This window comes from Populus alba, chromosome 12, assembly GCF_005239225.2.
Source record: "Populus alba chromosome 12, ASM523922v2, whole genome shotgun sequence".
NCBI classification, from domain to species: domain Eukaryota; kingdom Viridiplantae; phylum Streptophyta; class Magnoliopsida; order Malpighiales; family Salicaceae; genus Populus; species Populus alba.
This window is the reverse complement of record NC_133295.1, coordinates 5,737,998-5,761,253: the sequence shown is the minus strand read 5'-3', so window position 1 is coordinate 5,761,253 and position 23,256 is coordinate 5,737,998. Positions and strand designations below refer to the sequence as shown.

General features: G+C 29.8%; 2 protein-coding genes across 2 annotated transcripts; both read right to left on the bottom strand.

Moving 5' to 3' along the window:
- Nucleotides 1–7,732: 7,732 nt before the first annotated feature.
- On the bottom strand, nt 7,733–9,790 carry LOC118030191 (uncharacterized). The gene is made up of 4 exons (XM_035034187.2): nt 9,493–9,790; nt 9,065–9,239; nt 8,901–8,964; nt 7,733–8,304 (listed from the first exon to the last, which is right to left on the bottom strand). The coding sequence occupies exons 2-4, from the start codon at nt 9,196–9,198 to the stop codon at nt 8,008–8,010; spliced, it is 495 nt and encodes a 164-aa protein (XP_034890078.1). The 5' UTR covers nt 9,199–9,239; nt 9,493–9,790; the 3' UTR covers nt 7,733–8,007.
- Nucleotides 9,791–16,270: 6,480 nt separating this feature from the next.
- Nucleotides 16,271–19,460, bottom strand: LOC118030190 (uncharacterized). Its single transcript, XM_035034186.2, has 6 exons — nt 19,202–19,460; nt 18,673–19,115; nt 18,214–18,555; nt 17,734–18,108; nt 17,187–17,404; nt 16,271–17,075 (listed from the first exon to the last, which is right to left on the bottom strand). The coding sequence occupies exons 1-6, from the start codon at nt 19,342–19,344 to the stop codon at nt 16,830–16,832; spliced, it is 1,767 nt and encodes a 588-aa protein (XP_034890077.1). The 5' UTR covers nt 19,345–19,460; the 3' UTR covers nt 16,271–16,829.
- Nucleotides 19,461–23,256: the final 3,796 nt, after the last annotated feature.

The following is a 23,256-nucleotide window of genomic DNA, read 5'->3' as shown; positions in this document are numbered from 1 at the left end:
TTCATATCGGTTACTTTATTTCTTTATTTTTTATTCACTGACCTGCAGTGATAGGTAGTGTTCATAATCATAGATACATGGAGGCTTCTATCCCCTCTACAATTTACAATTTCTCCCTCCCATTTCTGATTCCTTCAACGGAACAGTTTTGTACTTACCTCAAACCGAAATCCTCTGAAATTCAGATATTAAGTTCCTGCAAAGTTCATATGCTTGATTGCTGGAGGATCATGATTTGAAGTTTGTCTAGATGAAGGTGAGGTCAGTGTCTCAGTGATGGTCATCTTGGCCCTAAATTGCCAGAAATGAATGTGGGGTTTCATTTCCACATGGTTATGATGATGATCATGACTAACTTGCATAAAAATTCAAAGGAAACTGTTGAATACTTAAATGCTACACTTCTTATGTTCTTCCTTGTAATTCCTGTCCAAAAGAAGAGTAATTATTGGAGTGGCAAAGTTGATGGCACGCGTGGCCATGCTCTTGAGTGTCGAGGCTTCACATTTTTTTACTTTCCTCTGTATCATTGCTAGGGGTGAGAAAAAAACCGAGAAACCGAAAAAACCAAGAAAGAAAAATTAAAAAAACCGAACTGAAAAAAAAAATCAATTAAAATTTTGAAAAAACCGACCGGTTCGGTTCGGTATCGGTTTTAGGCTTATAAAACTGAAAAAACCGAATCGAACCGAACCGGAAAAAAACCGAGCCAAACCGGAAAAAACCGAACCAAAACCGGAAAAACCAGAAAAAACCGAGCCAAAACAGGAAAAAAATGAGCCAAAACCAAAAAACCGAGCCAAACCGGAAAAAACCGAACCAAACCGGTTTTCCCCCTAAAAAACCGAACCGAAACCGGCCGGTTCGAACCGGTTTCGGTTCGGTTTCGGTTTTTTTAAAAAAAAAAAATCAGTTTGGTTACTTTTTTTGATAAAAACCGAACCAAACCGGTTTTGCTCATCCCTAATCATTGAATAATCTGGTAGGTTGCTCAAGGGCTCTGTTAGCTGGGGTGAGTTTCAAAATTCTAGACCACGAGCCCTAAAAGTAAACTTATTTTTAGGTTAAATAAATAACTGACCGCTTATTCTATATTTAAGTATTCATTCAACAGCTCTGGGAGAAAAGCTTAATAGTGGTTTACAGTGTTTGAGTTGGCTTGGGACCATCAGGGAGGTAGTAATATTGTAGTATACTTTTAAAACGTGCGGAAAAAATTGTGAAAAAAAAATACTGTACAACTATTGTAGATATAAACTTATTATATTATGAATCACATCATAGATATAAAATGTTTGCATATGGAATAGACTTGAGCTCGGCTTAACTGCTAGAAACAACTATCTTGAATTTTACGGCTAAGCCAAACCTAATCAAAATAATAAAAAAATTATTTTAAAAAATATTAATTTAATATTTTTTAAAACTAAAAATACTTTAAAACATATTTAACAACAAGCTTACTAATATATCCAAATTCCTAGAAAAAAACAATGAAATGTTACTTCCTAATATCAATTTATTAACATCTACTTATTAAAAATCTAAATAACCTTTGCAATCACTCTAAAATATTTTGTGCACCAAACATTCATCAAATTGGTGCATAAATGAATAGTTGCATAATGAACAATTGGTAGTTCAAGAATTTTCTCGTCCACCTTTTATGTTTTTTTTTAATTAAATTCATAGTTTAAATAATAAATATTTTGTCATGCGAGAAAAATAAAAATAAAATTCATTTTCAAGTCATATTAAAAGTCTCAACAAAATTCATTTGATTTGTTTTGAAAAAGAAATTATGAAGAATACAAAAGGCTGGACAATCCAATTCATTTGATTTATTAATGTAATTTGTCACATTATCGTGCACAATGTTTTCTTATACAAAATTAAAAACAAATTAGAATTTTTGTTTAGGTTATTTTAATAATAGTTTATTTTTTTATAAAAAATAAAAATAATTTAAAAAATAATTATAATTTTTATTTAGGATACTTTAAGGGTAGTTTAAATTTTTTTCTATAAAAAATAAAAATAATTTATAAAAAAATAAATTAGGATTTCTGTTTGAGTTACTTCAAGGGTAGTTTATATGTTTTTTTCTATAAAAAATAAAAATAATTTATAAAAAAAAACATTAATTAGGATTTCTGTTTAGGTTACTTCAATGGTAATTTAAATGTTTTTCTATATAAAAAAATAATTTATAAAAATAATAATTAGGATTTTTATTTAGAATACTTCAAGGGTAGTTTAAATTTTTTTTAATAAAAAATAAAAAAAATAATTTTAAAAATTAATTAGGATTTCTGTTTAGAATACTTTTACAATAGTTTAAATGTTTTTTTGTTGAAAAAATAAATAATATTTATAAAAAAATCAATTAGGATATATATATATATATATATATAGGATACTTTAAGGGTAGTTCAAATATTTTTTGAAATAAAAAATAAAAAATCAATTATAATTTCTGTTTAGGATACTACAATGATATTTTAAATATTTTTTTATAAAAAATAAAAATCTTAATTATCATTTTGGTTTAGAATACTTTAAGGGTACTTTAAATATTTTTTATAATCAATAAAAAATAATTAGACTTGGCCGCTAGAACTAAGGATATTGGGTTTAGTTCGGTTGCCTTGGGTCTAGAATTGCTGCCAAGCCCAAGACTATTGGCTCTTAGGTTGGGTTAGGCCCCCGTCATACCCAAGGTAAATTACTGCCAGATCCAAGGCTACTAGGTTTAGCTTGGTTGTCAAATCTATGGTCTTGGGTCTGGAATTATAGCTAGACCAAAGACTATTGAGACTTAAAGAACTTAAAATAATCTCTATATTCTTAAGATTTTTGTTTATATTTTTTTTAAAAAAATTATTAATCCACTTTAGAACACAGACTAATATGCTAGTAGTAACAAAAAATTATGTCATTTGTGATGTAACTAGGGTAGCAAAATTTGGATCACAAGTTCAATTCCTCCTAACTTTTTTTTTTTCCTTTTGCAACATTACATGTTTTCACACTCTAAGGAACCAAATACCTTCCAACCTTTAAGTTCCTTCAAATTTGTGCTGCCCAGCACCCCTTGGGCCTAGATGTTATAGCCTGGGGCTTGACTTAGGCATTTCCTTCATCAAGCATGCCAAGCATATGTCTTAGCACCTACTGGGTTGAGGTACTGCTACCTAGGCCTTGTCTTGGGCATTATTTGGGCCTGAGTTGGTGGCCTGGCCCATCACTTGATCTCAACCCTCCAAAAAATGATGGGATGAACTCAGTCTTTCTAGTATGATTGTACAATTTATCTTAGAAGAGATCAATTCAGTATTTTTAGTACGATTGCATAATTTACTAGGGAAATGATGAACTTAGAGCCTTCCTAGTGTAATTGCACATATCTTCGAGATGAGATTGACACACCATATTTTCAGGAAAACAACCTCACAATCTTTAAAAGATGAGATGAACTCAGTTTTTCTAGTGTGATTGTACAATTTATCTTAGAAAGGATCAATTCGGTCTTCTTAGTACAATCACACAAATCATATTAGAAGGGATTGACATGGTCACCCTAAAGACAATAACACCAATCTGCATCTCTTACCTTATATCTGTGAAGTTATGGTTGTTTTAAATGAAGATCCAAATAAAATAAAATATATTAATTCATTAGTAGTTCTCTAAGTCTTTATGTATTGTTTTATGCAAAGATTTTTAAAAGGTTACCGGTAGTAAATGAATGCTCTTTTACTTTCCCTAAAGGATTTAATTGTCCTACATAGAACTATTAAGATTTTCTTGGCCACATGGCTTATTTTTATTGAAGAACGTGACCCTTGATAAACAAAATAGCAGCTTGTATTTGAAGCGATAATTGAATAGATTTTTGGAGATCTGAAATGACATGAAAAGTCATTCATCCAACGGTATAAGTAAAATGATGATTTTTTTATAATCCTAAATGTTTTTTGTCTCTATTATTTTACTTTATATAATTTCTAAAAAATTACTTCATCGAAAACCCCGAATAATTTTAATTCTAATATGAGGAGACAAACTATACAGCTGATAAATTGACAAATCACATTTTTATACAATTCTTGGAGTGCTATATATATGGAAGGCTTTTGTCTAGCAACTAAGGTGGTGTAGATGTGATTTGTGCAGGTTAACAATCCTTGAAAAACTAGAGATTTAGCTGGAGATATCCTAGAATGATTCTTGCTGGCCATATTTGGGGAGTTGGATATTAGAGACTTGATTGATTTCAACTGGATATTAGAGACTTGTGTTCTATGCTGGCATGATTCTTGTTGTAGAATTGAGACTGGAAATTGATTATGAACACCTGTTTCTGCAAAACTAGTGTTCTTTCAGCATGAATAAAACGACGTCATCATCTTGGTTTTTTTTTTTTTTTTTTGGTTATAAAAATGACATTGTTTTTTGGAAAAGTAAAAAATTTAATTCGGCCCTGAATTTTTTATTCCTTTTTCATTGTGGTCCCTGCTTTTTGAATTTTTAATGTCCATGCAATTAGGTTTTTAATTTCATATTTTATTTTCATTTTCATCCCTAAATGAATTAATTTGGATGTTTATTCTAATTTAGTCCTTGATTTTTTAAATTGTGCATTTTTTAAATCAATTTTCCCTAATTCTCACTTTTCCTCTTCAATTTTGTCCATGATTAAATTAATTGGACCCCTGGATTTGGCCTTTTGTTACATATTCATCATTGTCCCTTCAATTCTTTTAATTTCAACCTAATGAAACCATTTTCTTTTTTATTATGTCCCGGATTGCATCCTAATATTTTTTTTTACCTTTTTGAACTCAGTAAAGGGCTTATTAAATCCAAAAAAAAATTTATTTTATTTTTACCCTTTTCTTTTATTTCTTTTCTTTTATTATTATTTATAATCTTATTCTTGGATTATTTTATATTTCTTGATATGAAAATTAAATAAACACAAGTGACAAAAAAATAATTAAAATTGAAAAGATATTTTAGGTTCAAAATTGGATTATGAAAATGAATTTGTATAAACGTAATTTCCCCCCCTTTCCATTACAAAGAAATAGAAAACCAAGTAACCAACAGGAATGCAAGTACTTGTAGGATTGCCATTTTCCTCCCTTCAATATATGATTTTTAAGAAAGATTTGCTGTGTTGTATCATCATATACACGAACATGGAGCAAGAACCACGATTCGGCACAGTTTAAAAATTCAATTATATTTTTTACTAAAAATTAATTTATTTTGTATATTTTATATTGTTTTCATGCGCTAATCTTAAAAATAATATTTTAAAATAAAAAAATATTATTTTAATATATTTTAAAAATAAAAATATTTTAAAAAATAACCGTAATTAGATCCCTGAACATTTCGGATCAACAGTCTACCTTCAAAATTAGGTTGTGCTTGGCCTTCTTGGAAGACTACGAAATCATAACTTTGCATGAGCAACTTAATTCTAGTATTTGTTTGCCTAACAATATTACACTGCGGCAAATCCCATAAGATCATGCTTTTTGGTATACATATTTTGTCACTCATTATTAATATTTTTGAGATTGTTGAAAAATTATGCAAAAATCGACTTTTAAAGAAATAAACTTGTTTCGGCAGGGGATTATTCTTTCTTTTTGTTTGTCAAGATTAATTGTTTTTAGCCTTTTAAGAATGGAAAAAGAGAAATCTTTTTTTTTTTTTTAGGGTTGTGTCTAATTTATTTTTTTCAAGTCAAGATACTTAAACTAGCTTGGCTTTGTCGGTTGGATTTTACATAAACCATTCACTAGAATTTCTCCCTCAAAGTCCTCCTTTCTATAATTTCCTTTGTTTGATGATTATACTTTTTATCTCACAATTAAATTATATAGAATTGCTCCAATATAACTCAATTATCTTTACATGTTAAAAACAACCTACATTAACTAATCAATCATTAACTTGGATCATTCATTTTATTGATTTTAATAATTTTATTTTTGTAATATTATTATTTAATTATATGATAAAAAAAAATCTTATAAAATTAATCACCAACTTAATATTAAAATATTTTTATGAGGCCACCATAACCTCATAAAAAATAAATTGAAATAAATCGTGAAACCTAATTCTTAATAATTATGTTTTTTTTTTTTAAATTATTTTTTATTTAATAACATGATATAAAAAATAAATGCTTCAAAAATCAAGCATCAACCCAATGGCAATATGTTTTTTTAAGATCACTATAACCTCATAAAAAATAAATTAAAAGAAATTATAAAGCTCAATTCATAATAATAATTTTTTTTTTTAGAAAAGTTTTTTATTTGACAATATAAAACTTTTTTTTATTTAATAATATGATAGAAAAAAATAAACGATCATAAAACTAAACACTAATCCAAAGCTGAGATATTTTCGGAACCATAATAATTTTATATTAAAAAAAAATGAGATAAGTAACAAAGTTCAATTCTCAATAAATTTAATATAAAAATAAAATAAAATAAAAACTAAAACTAAAAAGAAAAAAAATTACTATTTCAATTAAGTTGCGTATGCTTTTTCCTTCTCAATTAGAAGTTGTGAATTATAATTGCTAAACAGATATATTTATCATTTCAAAGATGATATTTTTGCGTTGAAGATAAGGCTAAAGAAATATAAATGAACCACTAAATTCTAATTTTCTTAATGATTAATTTTTTTTTCGTTGTCTTTACTTTGAGGTTAATTTTCTTTTTTTTTTTTGGGAAAATGACAAAAATACACCTAACCCATTATTACCTCCTTAACTATGTAAGCTTTTTGTCAATTTGAACAATCAAATTTTGCTCTTACTACTCAACAAGTCATTTCTCTATTGCTTTATCATGATAGACGCGTCCACGCGTCTCTGTTTTATAGTATCTTCGATTAAACGAGAAAGGAAAAAGAAGGAAGGAAAAGATTTCTGGAATTGCTAACTTAATTCACAAGAGATTTCAGAGAGTATCGTATGAAACTTCTTCTCTCACGTCAAAGCATTGAGATGATTATCCTATATAATGTATATATTAAAATTAAATAAAGAAGAAAAGAGTCAATAAATACAATTACAGATACAAATCCAATCAAGGGAAGGGCTATGAAATCAAAGCAGCAACTGTAGTAGGACTCGCCAAAGAGCTCAACTGCAACCTGCTGCTGCTGTCACCCTCACTGTAAGCCCCCACAGATGAAAGGTCATGCCCAACGTCCTCCCTGCCCCTGTCACCCTCCATGACCTTTCAGCCACCAACCGAACCATCCATTGCCAGCCCTGTAGCTCCTGTTCTCTTCTCTCCATCTTAGGCAACATAATAGAGCCATTATTGATAAATTAGCTAGTATACGACCTGAACCTGTTGCCATTTTTGCCGACCTTTCTCCCTCTTCACTTCAGGATCCCATCTTTTCAAGAACACAAAAAACCAATTAAATCCCAACCTCAATCTCCATGTAGACCCCGGTGTCCCCTGTTTTCCTTTCGTCCTTTTGTTTTGCTTTTCAATTTTTTTGGACGTTGCTTAAGTCTTGTTTAAAACTGGAAAACAAACTTATAGAGAACAAAGGATTTCAAAGCACCAAATCCTCATCTACTCCTTGGGATGATACAATTAGAAACAAGGATTACATAAGAGTGACAGACACCATGTTACAATGGAAACCTTACAAAGCCTCTCTCCCTCTTTATCAATAAACAAAAGATACACAGAGACACAGTTGCATCTCCCTCTTTTATTCCTTCAAAAATTCAAACATTTTTGTCTCGTCAACTTCATTACAATGTACATATCCATTAGAGTGAAAAACAATGACAACCTCAACATAAAACACCCATTAACCTTGTATATACACTGACCAAAAAACACCAGCAGTACAGCTACATCACTACCATTAGCTCTCTCTCCCTCTCATATAATAAAAAATTCACTGCAGTTGTTACAATTAATGGTTTCATTAATTCAATATTCAAGCCACGGCAGAGATGCTACAGTTTCGCTGATCTCTGCTGCGACAATCAAACCCTTCGATCCTCACCACAGCTGGCATGTCCCCAAATTTCATTCGGACACAACTTCCTCCTTTACGTGCCGATGATGACGATGTAGATGGTGATGGTGGTGCAGGAGATAGAGGGGTTATTTTTTCATTGCCAAATTGCACATCTTGGATTACAGGGTTTGATGCCCTGCTTGGTGGCGAACCACAGTAAAATGGTGGCGATGATGCCACTTGGAAACCAGGTTTGTCCCCACCATTACCTCCCTGCAATAATTCAGATCTATAAGTTCAATCAGAAAATGCAAAGCAATTATAAATTCTCTTGGGACAGAAAACAATAAAAGATTCAAACAAATTCACTCCCCACATTATTTAGTAGAGAAAATGATGAGGACTTGATTATTTGCTTCAAGAAAGCGTAGACAGTAGGAAGCTCACAAATCTAACCCATGAACACAAAGAAATTCATACAGGAACTGTGACGAATAACAGATTCTCAACACCATCTTGGCATATGAGAAACTTGAACCACGATGAGACCAAAAAAATGCAAAGTTCTTTGATACTTGAGTAAAAGCACACACTAACCTCAACCAAAAACAAGTAAAAACAAAAGTTGTATTTAGAAAATAGTGAGTTTGGAAATTTGTAACCACCAATTATATCCAAAATACAGCAGTGAAGAACAAAAAAAAATATTAGAAATTGTTTAAGTATTTAGAGACGTAGATCTCTACAAGGATGACCCTATGCACTGCCAACCTTTTAGGTTTAGCAACCAGCAAAACAAGCAAAAAGTCACAAATAAAACTTTTAAAGAAAATCAGCCAGTAAAATTGCTGAAAGAAAAAGTGATGTACCTTAGTAAGAATTATGTCAAGCAGCTCCGCCCGAGCTTTTGAATCTGCCATCTCCGTATGGTGACTGCATAAAAGAATACAAGACAAAATAAGACAAAAACTTTTCACAGTAAGGGAAAAAAATATACATACTCCAAGAAAAGGGTTCAAATAGGAAATCATACTTGACAGACAATCTTAGAGGTCTGATTTGTTCACAAAGAGAAGGATTTAAAAGTAGTAATTTCCTTGGCTTTGGGCAAACCACAGACTCCACCATCATCATCCTCCTCTCCCTCTCCTCACATCCTCCTGCCATGGCGCTCTTTTCACTTATCAACAAATCACCAAAGCAAACCCCTGCACACAAACATATATGAAAAAAAATGAAGATCTTGTAACTTCACAAGAAACCCAAAAAAAAAAGGTTACAAAGCTTCAAAATTTAGGCCATAACATAATCTGGCTCACCGATTAAATCACCAGATTAAATCATAAAGGTATTTTTTATCCAAAAACTTATCTGCAAAATTACATGATACAATTCCACGAAACAAAAAGAAAAAAGAAAACCTTATCAAGAGAGAGAAAGAAAAAGGAGCAAGAGAAAGACCTCAGCTGCCACAAAGGCGAGGAGAGATCCAAGGGGGAAGAATAGAAAGACAAAGGGAGGGACAGAGAGCGAGAACGGATCAAAGCTTAGATTTTTAAGGAGAGATAAACGAGAGGGAGAGAAAGAGAGAGATTAAAGAAATCGGGTGGATTGAGTATATATACAGAAATAGATAGGACTCAGAAGCGTGTGGGAAGACAAGATTGGAATGGGATCTTAGGTTTGTGTGTGGTCATGAGGTAGAGTCGGTTTTGTGAGTGAAGCTGTTAGTCGTTGCTTTTTCGGTTTTTTTTTTTTTTTTTTTCCTTATCTCTTTGCGGAGGAGATTCTTGAGAGACAATTTGCTTTATTCTCGATTTCTGATAAAAGATGGTGAATATCTAATCCACACACGATCATGTACGCATGTTTTCTTTTATTTTATTGCTCCATTTCTTTTCCTTTCGTGGCTGCCATACTTTGCCAGGCTCGAGACTCAAGTCGGGCCTGTTTTGGATAATTTAGTATATAGTATTTTTTTTTTAAGAATATCCTATAATTAAAATAAAATCTTTTTGAAGATTCGTTTTATTTTTAATATCATTTTACTAAAATTATTTAAAAAATATATTAATATATTATTTTTTCGATAAAAATCAGTACTGAACTATAAAAAATAAATACTCTCTTCATCTTATATTGATGATGATTAATTTAATTTTTTATTTTAAAAAAATTATTTTAATAATTAAAAATAAAATTTTATACTAATTTTACCGGCTTTAAATCTTGTAACTTAGGTGTTGTATGGCTGCTCTTCTACAAATAAAATAAGTCTTTGAATTTATTTTTTTTTTTTGAAAAATTCAATATGCAGTGGTAAAATATAATCTATAAATAGATATATAAAATAATAAGGAAACCTAAGCATACATCAAATAATAAATAACCAGCAACCCAACAGCAGAAAAAAAAAAAAAAAAAAAAAACCACAAATAAGCATATTACATCCTCTAACCCAATTGATTGTTATCTCAATTATAAACTTTAACTAACTTAGAATAACCTATCTAAGATGTTAATCATCAAGATTTGTCTCAAAAGAACAAGAATATAAATGAGATGGAGAGAAAAAAAAATTCTCCATCATGAAGAAAAATACCCACACCCATTTATGACCCGCCCTAGAGTTTATCTAATCCTCCCAGATCACCCTCTCAAATTGACACAAATTATCACATTATGATGTCGATTCAAACTCCTAGAAATTAAGGAAAATGAATTGAAAAATAGAATTTATCATCTAATAATTAGAAGAAACTATGAATCCTAAAGATTAGCATTGATTTTAAAGATTCAGGTAATAGGTTATGTCTAAGTGAAGAGTAATGTCATCCTTGCTGCATCTTTTCTTATGAAATGTTATATTTACTATGTGTTTTTCTCATAAATTTATATTTTTTATTGTCTTTAATTATCCTAATTGTTTTAGCTTATTTTCAATTTATATTTTGATTTTATTTCTAATTGTTTTGTGGAAAATTTAGCATCGATCTTTAAAAATAGTAGACTCATTGATTAAACCATTTGTGAGTATTCTACCGTCAGTCCCTTAAACAAGATACTTGTTTTTCACAAAAAAATTGATATTAGTCTTTTAAAGAAGAAAACTTATCAAAGAAATCCATTCATGAAAAACTCTATATTAGTCCCTTAAAAAATAAAGACATAAGAGACCTAATCGATATTGGATCCTTGAAAAGGTCATTTAAAGATCTCAACTTCAAAATTCCAGGTTAAAAACTTTGAATTTTATTTATACCAATTATATATATATATATATATATATATATATATATATATTAGGGAAGGGTATCTAGCAAATTAACAACATTGTAGACTGAAAATTACATGATTTAAAAAAAGATGTTCTAGTCTGGCTGTAATGCCCTAGAATTCTCTATATAACTTTGACACTTCTAGTCAACTTGTATGTATAAAATAGGGTTATTTTTGTTTTTTTGTTTTTTGAAGAACTTTTAAACATTTTAAATCAATTCCAATATCAAATCTAATGTACATTATACATTCATAATTTTTCATTCTATGAAGGATTCCTTTTCTTTCATTTTTTTCTTTTTTCTTAACAAAATTTCAACATAGTTTCTATTAAGCACGAACTTTACCAAAATTTACATTATACCTTGTAATACCTCCAATGACCTCTTATAATCCAGACATCATAGTTCACCACCTTAAATTGACAAGTAACTTCTAGTATATCATACAAGTCATTATACCCAATAATTTATTTGGGATTTCAAGATTTCTACAATACTCAACTAATTTCACATCTTTACATCAATTATTCTTTTTATTATATAAAATCTATAACTCATTTGGTGCAATTACATAGATTAAATCTACTTATAAAATTATACAATAAATTTATTAATTTATACCTAAGTACGATAAAAGAAAATAGGATTCATAATTTTTGGAACTACAATGTTGAACATGTAATACCTGCAAATACATATAATTATTAAATTTATCAACAATTTTATAATTAACCAGACTAGTATTTTTTTTTAAAAAAAAAGTATCTTGAATAAACTTCACATTATCAATACTTTTTTGGTCACTTTTATCTAAATTATGCATTTAGCATATTTCATTTTCATTCTCCCTATTAAATTTAGTGATGTAGTTCTCTTACCATTTCTTTAACATTTCGATCATTTCAAGATCTTATTAGTACATTTCTATTCTCTCAAATCACTTTTTCTTAAGGAGAATCACATCATCATTTTCATAACTAGATCTAGATTGCCACATTTATATAATTATGAGCCATTATGGTAACTATAATTCCCACATTACAATTCAGTTGTATTGTCATTCATTTTAAAACAATAATTGTCTCTCATGTGATAATCTAAATTATGGATTTATTAATCAATGATTCATTCTTAATTTTTAAAATTCATTAGTCCATTTAATATGTATATTATATGCTTTATTTTATTCTAGATTCATTACTCTATTAAAAAATCATAGCTTATACTTTCCTTTTACTATTGGTCTATTAATCTAATGAATGTTAAAAAACCCTCTTTCTAGTTCAAGTATATTTTATTACTTCAATCAACTACTTATTATTCAAGCTTCAAGTTAATCGTTCCATCTTCATGGTTCAACATTCACTATCCCTGATCTTGGGTTATCTAAAACAAAAAAATATTTTACTAATTATGATTCATACTCAACATTAATAGGTTATTCAATATGGAATAACCTACCCTTTTTAGTACAACCAATTCTCCTCATAATATTATTTATATAAGATGTATTGGAAGTTGTTTATCATCCCTTACACATATATAAGTATCAATTCTTTATTAATGAACACAACATCATCAATTAGCACAACCAAGTCATACCAATCATGCATTTCTAATTTTCACATATCATCATCATTCTTATTACCTGATAACTCCTCATATAAGTTTAAATCTTTGGGACATCTAAGTTTCGATTTGGTATTTATATCATTATATTATAATTAACTAAATTAACATCTTTCATTCCTTAGTTATCTATCTTTCAACTACTAAATATCAATCACTCTCGTCCCTTAGTTCTCAGTCTTTTAGCTTTTAAGTAATAAGAATTTTTTGAGCATAACTCTCAATTGATCTAACATTAACATGGTCTCATCATCACTTAACACAATCAATTAATGTCATTCATGCACATTTAACTTTCTATGTATCATGGTTATTCTTATTACATTATTACCCTATGTAAAAACCATTATTCTTAGGATGTCTAAATTCTTATTTGCTATCCACATCAATATCTTAAGACCAATCAAACAAAACTTAATTTCTTGGTTATATACTTTTCATTTTAATCATTTAATTTTATAATTCATTTCCTTAATCATTGTGTAAGTTTAATATGTCATGTAACCACTCGGTTGGTTACACATGACATTATTATATTCATGTAAATATATATTTATAATTAATAAAAGCTTAATTTATCTTTAATATTCATATAATATTATATTAATGAATCTAATATTTGATTAATGAAACTAGAGTTAAGATAAAGTTTCATGGGAGAAAAATGTTTTATAAAGAAGATTATAAAGTTGTTATAATTATGAGATTTCATTTGCATAATAACATTGTTCCTAAAATGTTCATGGTTGATGCTCTTTTAAATACTAGATATCCATTAGAGTTGTAGAGACTGATACATATTATGTTCTTTTCTTTATGAAATGAAACAGTTGTTCTCATAAGCTGAGGTATAAAGGATACCTAGAACTAATATGTAGGTACTTGTCATATAGCACATTGATACCAAGTCAAGTTTGAATTTTGCCTTAAAATATTTGCTGACCAGCTTTTCGAGATCAAGCATATCTCTCAAACTATAAATCAAAATGAACTTAAATTTGACAGGGAGATACTAAACATATGAAAATATATTTTGGTAAATGTTTAGGTCAAGTGGATTTTGAGAACATATTATTTCAGAGGGTTAAAGTTACCAGAAAAATCTTATTGAATCTACCAAACTAGATCTTTGTGTACTGTTTAAGACATATCTGGTACTGCATATGAAATTTATATGTGATTAAAGTTGATATGAAAATAAGTCATCTCAAGCTTTCCAACCATATATGGTAGGCCTAATACTTCATCAATATAAGAAAGAATGACGTGTTTGAATTTAGGACTGAAAATCTGTTAAGAATGTGCGAAATTTAGAGATTCAGGCTACATAAATGAATTTTGCTATGAAGAATTTATTTTTTATTATCCTATTTTATTTATTTATTTAATGTTGAATAATTACTTTTAATTTGAGTTTGTTCTTGCCTATTGGACATTGTTTATGAGTTTATTTCATTATTGAACTTATGTTAGTTGATTACTAGTTTATGCTCAACCTAAAAGGAGTTTATTAGGGTTAGTTAAAGGATACTATATTATATTTTTTTAGATGTAAATTTCAGCAGCAAGTTGGAGAATACACGTGAGTTTTCTTTATGTTTGTTTATGGCAAATTAACCTCTTTTTTTTTTTTTTTCTTTTTGCATGGACAAAGATCGTACATTAACTTATTGAAAATTAACTGGCTTTGTGGCATCATAAGCATTCTTAGGGTTTTTAGATATAAGGTTATTTCTAGGTCTAAGTTCTTTTCCAATACCTTTGGTTCTTAGAAACAAGGTTAACACCATCGAGTTTTATTGCTTGAAATCCCATATGTTAAATCTTTGGTTTCAGTAATATAGCTAGATTCTATGTCTTATTTGATTGTAAGATACTTGTTCTCTCTTTAACAAGTTAAATTCCAAGTATTATCTCTAACTATTTAATAGAATAATTTATTCACAATACTAAGATGTTTTAAATGTCCCACCTCACCTTTTTAATGAAGTTTATCACTAAATTTAAGTTAACAACACATCTAAGAAGGAGTTGTAAATTCATCAATGTTTTTTTTATCCAATGAGAGGTCAATAGCTTCTACATGACAAATTTAACTCTTTGCCATGAATTTTCATCAAATCTTTTTATTTTTTTAGTACTTAAACATGACATATTTGAGTAGAAATCTCAACTTATAAGGTTGGAAAAAACTATAGTAAAAACCCATAGTATCCTTAACTAAACAAGACTTGAAAACAAGGAAAATCCCCTAAAATAATAAAGGATCTCCTGAGACTTGAATTCGTATGCATGTGGAGGAAAAGAGTCAAGGTTGTACATATATAAATTTAAGTTTATATGCTTAGCATAGATTCATAAACAATTTTGTTAATCCACTTGTTACTAATCATTTTGGATTACTTGGAAGAAAACCAATTTAAGTTTATAAAATTTGATATTGATGACATGAGCTTTATCTGTTGTAAAACATTGTTGTTTTTAGCATAAAATATGTGCATTAGGTGAAATACATTAACAAATATTGAGAAAAATGACCCAATTGAGAAATATTTATTTTAGAATTTGACCATTGGGAAGCGTGTTTTATTAATGGCGCGAGCGCTGCCTACTTGCTAAGGTGCAAGGAACACACGCCTGCAGTTTTTCAATTAAAAATTAAAAAATATATCGAGAAAATATTAAAACGCTCCTCATGGTCCTAATATTAAAACGCTCCTCGTGATCCTTTTAATTATACAAAATACTAATATAAAAATACCAAAAATACCCGCAAACACAAAGCTTTTTTTTTATTTTTTTTCTGAGGCTAATAGCATTATTTAATTGTACTTGAAAATTAAAATAACCTGAATACCCTTGTGAAAAAAAACTAAAGAAACATTTATCTACTCATAAAAAAATAAAAAATAAAATTACTATTATAATTCACATTAAAATATCTTTTAATTTATATTAATTTTCCTATATCATTTAGCTTTTGCTATATTTCATCCACATGTTTTTTTTTTTTTTTTTTTAAGCTTGTCAGTCGTTTTCAGATTGGCATCTTGTGTTAGCTCAAGCATGGATGAAACCGGCATAAGTTTCCCAAGCAAGAGGAAACGTGCATGGCCTGATATTGTCAAGGACCAATTTGTACCTGATGACCTAAATTAGTCAACGTAGACCGTACGAGGTCAACATTTTTCGGACATGAATGTTAATTATTACTCTGTGGGAGTTCTGCAAAACGGACGACTAATTAATACAAAGGAACAAGGAAAGTTGCCAATGGAAAAGCAGATTGAGCTGAGCTGACCAATCAGATCTTCTAAATGCACATCACATCTCAGATAATAATGTATTGTATAATATCTTCTGAGTCAATACTCTCTCAGAATTAAGTCACCCATAAATTGATCTAATAATAGCTAGCCCAGCTACAACGCTTATTTTTCCTTCTGCAACAAGAACTGTGGACAATTCTTCGAGGGCACCATGTGCTGCTTTTTATTATTCCTTCACTCTATGCATGTGTAAAAGCTCTTCTCTTCTCTTCTTTTGATTCAGCTCAAATCCCTTGTAGATAAAACCTAATGAAAAAGCTAAAGTAACTAAAGCTAAACCTGTCTCTATCTTCGTGTTCCTTGCTTTGCCTCTGGTCTTTCACTTTTAAAGCTCACAAATTGCTGCAGACACGTCTCTGTACTGTTCTATCTTGGATTCCAAAATCCATGTCACTCACATGTAGTCACTTTCATTTGGAGGCGCCCTTCCATGTACATTATTTTACAGTATCTACAAGAGGGTGCCTACGACGATCATTTTTCTTAAAGTTTTTTTTTTTTGTTTTTTTTGCAGTGACGACACATTCATGATCTAGTCATCAAGCAACACTGGTGTGGGTCAATGCGCAGGGAAAAAAAGTGGCGAGGAATCTCTTTGAAGTTTCCCATCCAGTACTCTCACTTTGCTCATTTTTTCTTCGCACCAATGCAGTTGTTCTTCACTCATGTCAGACATTCTCAATACTCTAGAGACGAGTTTTAAGTCTATTAGTCCCATCAAGATCTCCATCTCTTCCTCCACTGTTAATTTTCTTTTCCTTATGCAAATGCGAACGCGGCGAAGATCTTTAAGCTTGATCCTTTTCTGCACAGATACAGTATGTCAAAGCATTCATGGATTAGTTTCAGAATAATAATCTCATAATTAATAGCATACCATGACATGAGAGCGAGAAGCAGAATTATGTAAGCTTACTTTTTTATTAACTTTCTTCATTAATTGAAGAAGAAGAGGATCCACTGAATCCCTTCTATTTCGCCTAAAGAATGCCATAAGTTTCTGGCAGGTTTTCTCCTTATCAGCCTTGAGAAAATTCATGAATGTTCGGATTCCATCTTCCATTATCATTAGAAATGCAGCTGATGAAATTCTTGAGCCAAAGTTAGCATCATCCTTCTGATCATCTTCAGAATCTTGAAATAAAAAAAAATAAAATAAACTAAGAAATCTAGGCAAAAAAAATAAACATGTAAATTTTGACTGTGAATCTTGAATTCAGATCTCGTTGTAGTTTAGGTTACGGAACTTTCATGGGATGCAAGAAGGATATTCTTCCTGTATAATCTAAGGTCTAGCAAGCCTTCCAATGTGCTTTGGGAAAGATATGAACCCAAATTCTAATCCTTTTGAAGGATTAAGAAACTAACCTACTCTAATGGCAAATAATCTTTGTTCTTTTTTTATTCTGTTTCCTGAGATGATGAGATGTATGCAGGGGATCGGGCTTTCGTTTAATGCATACCTCGATATTCTGGCACCAGGAGCAACTTCGGTGCTAGAAGCCTCATTCTGGCATAAACCTCAGGTCTCCGGCCTTGCTCATAAGGCTCATTTTCGACATATCTCTGCAAAAGGACTTGGAATTGCTGAAACTGTTGCGCAATATGCGCAGGACAACCAGGATCGAAGTCGCGTTGCGAAGATCTCTTACGTTCGAAGTTCTTGTAGTTCCAATTAAGTGCTTCCCATGTTAAGCAAATTTGAGCTACATAGGCACCTTCCAATTCATGATACGGGTTTTGGCGGATGTCTGAAGGCTTCTTTTTTACAGTCGAAAACTTGTGAACAATCCTATCTGAAATTGATCTTGGATTCACTTGGATGGACCTAAGAGAATCTGAAAACAGGAATCTCATTTGAAATTAATTAGTTTTCTGAAAGAATTATGACAAAATCTGTAATGCAGGAACATTGACATTTCAAAGTACTAAAATAAAATTACCTGTTTCTTGAAGCTTTTGAGCACTAATTCTATCTAGGAACACCATCTCTTCGTCATATTTTTGGAATACTGTGTAGGATTCCCACCTGGGGCAACTTCTTCGCGATGAAGAAGAGAATGGATCCTCAGTTCCTGAATCCTTAATTGAGCTCCTCCATTCAGAGGAACTCTTAGAAGTTGAACCCACTGTGCACGAGTCACCAAATATTTCTTCCTCGTCCTTTTCTTGAACTTGAAGTTTCCTTGATTCCAATCGGGTTGGCGCAAAAACCAGAAACTTTTCATCAACGGAGAAATTTGTATCTGTCCTTTTGTTTTCAATTTCTTGATTAATGCAGTCTTCTGCAAGAAAAACATCCCAAGCAATATGAGGACTAATGGAAGCATTGCAAGTATAACATGTAGCTAATGTAACAAACTTTTCTTAGAGAAGAATATGCGATGCAAATAGCCAAATACCGCTACAGATTTCGTCCCTGTCCATGAAACCACTTTTGCGCAAGTCTTTGGTGATCGGAGCGGTGGGTCCGTGTAGATTCGGGACAGAATCATGAAACGAATCTGTGTCACTTGTCGGCATCTCTTCTTCGACCATATCTGGATCATCATGTTCTGATTCTGAACCTGCTGGGACAAGAACAGAAAGCATATCTTCACCAGCAAAACTACCATCTTGGTCTTCAAGTAAGGGTTCCTCTGGCGAGCTTATGAAATCTTCAACATTTGAATGGGTGCTGCTGTTGGGCGGCATAAACTGAAGTGCTGATTCACGGTCACCACCATGAACTATGCCGGCTGCAAGGTTTTCTTTTTCCATGGACTGAACGTAGTACCTACTATACGTTTCATTTTCTTCTTCCTCATCTTCATCAGAGAAATTATATTCATATCCATTTCGGTTTCTGCAAAACAAGAAAAAAGAAAGCTGAACATATTTTGTTGTTAAGAGGGAGGGGGGGAGAGGGGGGGGCTGGCGCCGCCATGATACCTTTGGATTATAGGATAGCTGCCAATGAAGTTGATGAGCTTAAGAAGCAAGTTGGAGGACAAGTAGAGGAGGAGAAGGAGGAGGAAGGAGGAGCTTGAGACATTGTTGAACAAGCTAACAAGAGCTTCTCTTGAACATGTCATTTCGTTGCTGATGTTTCTTGTTCCAAAAACGAGTCCCTAAAAACTTTGGAAGACCAAAGTGAACTCCTAGAAAAAAAGTTGTGTTCTTTGGTTAGCTTTCATAATGTCTGCTTCCAGCTTCTTGTTCAAATTTGGTCATTCTTTGCTTCAAAATGTCCAATACGTCCTACAGTGATAAGTGCTTTTTCTTAAAGCGCTTTACCTTGATAAAGACCAAATCATAATTTATTATACATGGCTTTTGATTTTGAGATTGCTATGTAACGGTGACTACAGCACAAAATTAAGCACGGCTCTCTTAAATCTTGGTGTTATCAAAGAATTTCATGTATGATGGAAATTTTAATAAATTTGGTATATATCATGTGCATGTTAAAAGTGTTATTTATATAAAATCGTGTTTGAGAATTTAGTTGTTACTTTTTAAGGTGTTTTTTACTCGGAAATATATTAAAATAATATATTTTTTATTTTTTAACAATCATTTTTGACATCAACGTATCAAAATGATGTAGAAATATTAAAAACATATTAATTTGAAGAAAAAAAATAAAAAAAATTAATTTTTTTAAAAGTGTTTTTAAAATATAAAAAACAAACAAGTAAAAATAAATTAAAATTTTCTTATGTTAATTACTCTCTGTTTAATTGTATTTGTTAAATTTAAACCGATAGATTTAAATTAAATACGCATAAATTAGACCGAACTAAATTAAAAAAAGAACTTGTTATTTTTATTTCCATGCAGTCTCGGAATATTGAATTCAAAATGAATGGTAAAGTTAAATCTAATAGCTGGTCATACTTTTTCTGAAATATGTAAGGATCCTGACCGTAGCTAAATTCATCAATTTCACTCGAAAAAAATAAAATAAAATAAACAAACCGAGGTTATAAAGATTGCATCAACAAACAGCTTCAAATTGATCCGTATAAGATACGAGTTGATTCTATCACACACACATGTGTGTGTGTGATGTGTGTGTGTGTGTGGTGTGGGGTGTGGGGTGGGGTGGGGTGGGGTGGGGTGAAAAAGAAAATGAAAATAACTAGTCAGTTGTTGGCATGCTGCCGTAAAGAATTTATTGATATATAGCTTGGTTTTTTTTTTTTTTTTTTAAAAAGTTAAAAACTATGTTGCTTTATTTTTTTTTTTATATATAAAAATAAAATAATAAACTCATAAAGTTCTGGATTGACTCAGGTGGGACTATTAAGGTGGAATGTAGATAATTCTAGCCATGATCTTCAAAGATTGTGAATGGAGTTTTCTATATGCTTTTTATTGTTCTATATGTATAAGAAATCAAATGTGGTATAGGTTTCGAAATTCAAAAAGCTCTTCAAATGAGTATTGATTGTCTCTATGCACCTTATAAAAGCTTGGTTTATTTAAGATATGTTTGGAATTGTAATAACAGTAATAATTTAACAATTTAAAATACTTTTTATTTAGAAATATATTAAAATAAAATTTTTTTATTTTTTAAAAATTATTTGTAATATCATAACATCAAAATAATTTAAAAACATAAAAAAATTTATTTTAAATAAAAAATTCAAATTTTTTAGAAACGTAGTGCACCAAACACTCCCTTAATGCTATTAACTGATTTAAGAATTATAATATTATGAGATCATGACACTTATAAGATGATTTTAATAACATTTTAAATGCTTCTAATATATTGTTAGAGATATAAATTAGGTTTTGGATCATTTAGCCAAGCAAAGAGTCACTAGGATTTAGTTGCATGGGTTTATTTTTTTCAATTCTATAATTTTGTTTTTGTTCAGGTTCGTGGGTTAATAGGATTATTTTAATTTTTTTTTAACTTTTGGTTTGTTCATAAAATATCTGATAATATTTTTATTGTTCTTATTTCCCAATCTGTTTAGCCATTTTCATAATGGTTGTAACATACAATAATGAAGTTCTCATGTTTGAAAAAAAAAAAAAAAAGATCAAATCAGTTTAACCAACCTAATTCATTATCTAAATCATGATTCTAGTCGTATTAAATAACCTTGTTTTATTAAATTAATTTTTTATTTAATTAAATGATAATAAGAAATTTGCATGAAAGATAACAAACAAAATTATTAAAATATATTTCTTCAATTTAAACTCTATTTCCTTACTAATTCATTTCTCTATTCTTTTAACAAAATTATGTTTTTTTAATTGTAAGCACAATGTATAAGGCACCTCCCAACATCTAATTGTAAGCACAATATATAAGTCACCTCCTAACATTTAAAAATATCTTTATGTCGTATTGTTAGAAAGGTCGTTGTGTAATATTTCTCTTAGTGTGGCACGTGTAACTATTGGTGGTCTAGTTTGGCTCCATTGTACCATTTTTTTCTTCTTCTCTCTTTCCTTTCCAAAAAATTGCATCTTAGCCTTTTTGTTTGTTAGCAACTTTGGTCTTTATTCTTTTTTTTTTTTTTTTATCATGGTCTTTTGTATAAGTTTTAATTATTTTTAATTTCATCTTTCAATTGTAATTTACTAAATATTATATTTTTCATTGTGGTCTTCATTCTTTAGATTTCTAAATTTTTTTCTTAGTCCTTATGTAAAAATTTTTATTGTTTTTAATTTCATTCTTCAATTTAAATTGATAGTATTATTTTTCAATTTGATACTCATTGTTTTGATTTCTATTTTTTTTCTTGATCCCTTCATATAAGTTATTAGTCTTTTCAATTTCACGATTTAATTACAATATTGTTTTTTTTTTTGTCAATTTTGATCCTCATTCTTTTTATTTTTTTGTCCTTTTACTAAATTTTTTTTTCAATTTCACCATTCAATTAAAAATATATATTTTTTGTATTTTAATTTTGATTACACAATTTTTTTAAATTTGATGCTTTGAGTCTAATAACTCAGCTTACGAGTTTGAAAAATTAACACAATTTTTTTTAAAAGTTTTATAATCTTTAATATGTCACTGGGTTAATTGAATCTCATATTCTAGACTATAGATTTAGTAGGATATCCTGAATTTGCTTAATCCTAATTATCAAGGTTATAAGTTTACCATGATCTATTTTTTTATATCAATTTTTTTAACTTACTTGAACATTATTTTTTTTAATATAATAATAATAATAATCTGCCCGCGAAGAAGCATGGGCACCAAACTAGTTTCATAAGTATATGCTCTGAGCAAACACCTCTTAAAATAAAACAATGACATGTAATAATTTGTCTGATTAAAAATGTTGGGTGTCCTTGTTAAACTAAATTATAGCGATTGTAAGCAAAGTGTCAAAATAAATATTTTTGAAAAAAAAATGCGGGCACTTGCTTTAAAGAAACAAATAAAAGAAAAATATAAAATAATCCAAAAACAGCAGCCACACAAATTATTATAAATTTCAATGTAGCTTAGGCAGATGGAACGTGTGAATACATGAATGATACCAAAAGTTTACGCGTTGCGATTTCTTTAAATTCCGTGCCTACCTAGCAGTCCATGTATATTGACCGCTTCAAAAAGCAACTTTCGCATGAGAGGGTGTTTGGCATTGAGGTTCAACCTGTTTTTGAGAAAAATTCATTTTTTTTTTTTTAAAATTGAGCGTGGTTTGTATTTTTTAAATCGTTTTAATGTGCTGATATCAAAAATAATTTTTAAAAAAATAAAAAAAATATTATTGGCATGCTTTTCGGCACGGAAAGCTATTTGAAAAACAACCGCTACCACACTCTCAAACACCCTTTCACAAAAATGCTCGGCACCGTTTGTTTTTTATTCAAAAATATTTGTAAAAAATTTATTTATTTTATTTTAAATTAATATATTTTTGATGTTTTAAGATTATTTTAACACGTTGATATCAAAAATAATTTTAAAAACTAAAAGCTTTTATTTTGATATATATTTCTAAAAAAAAATA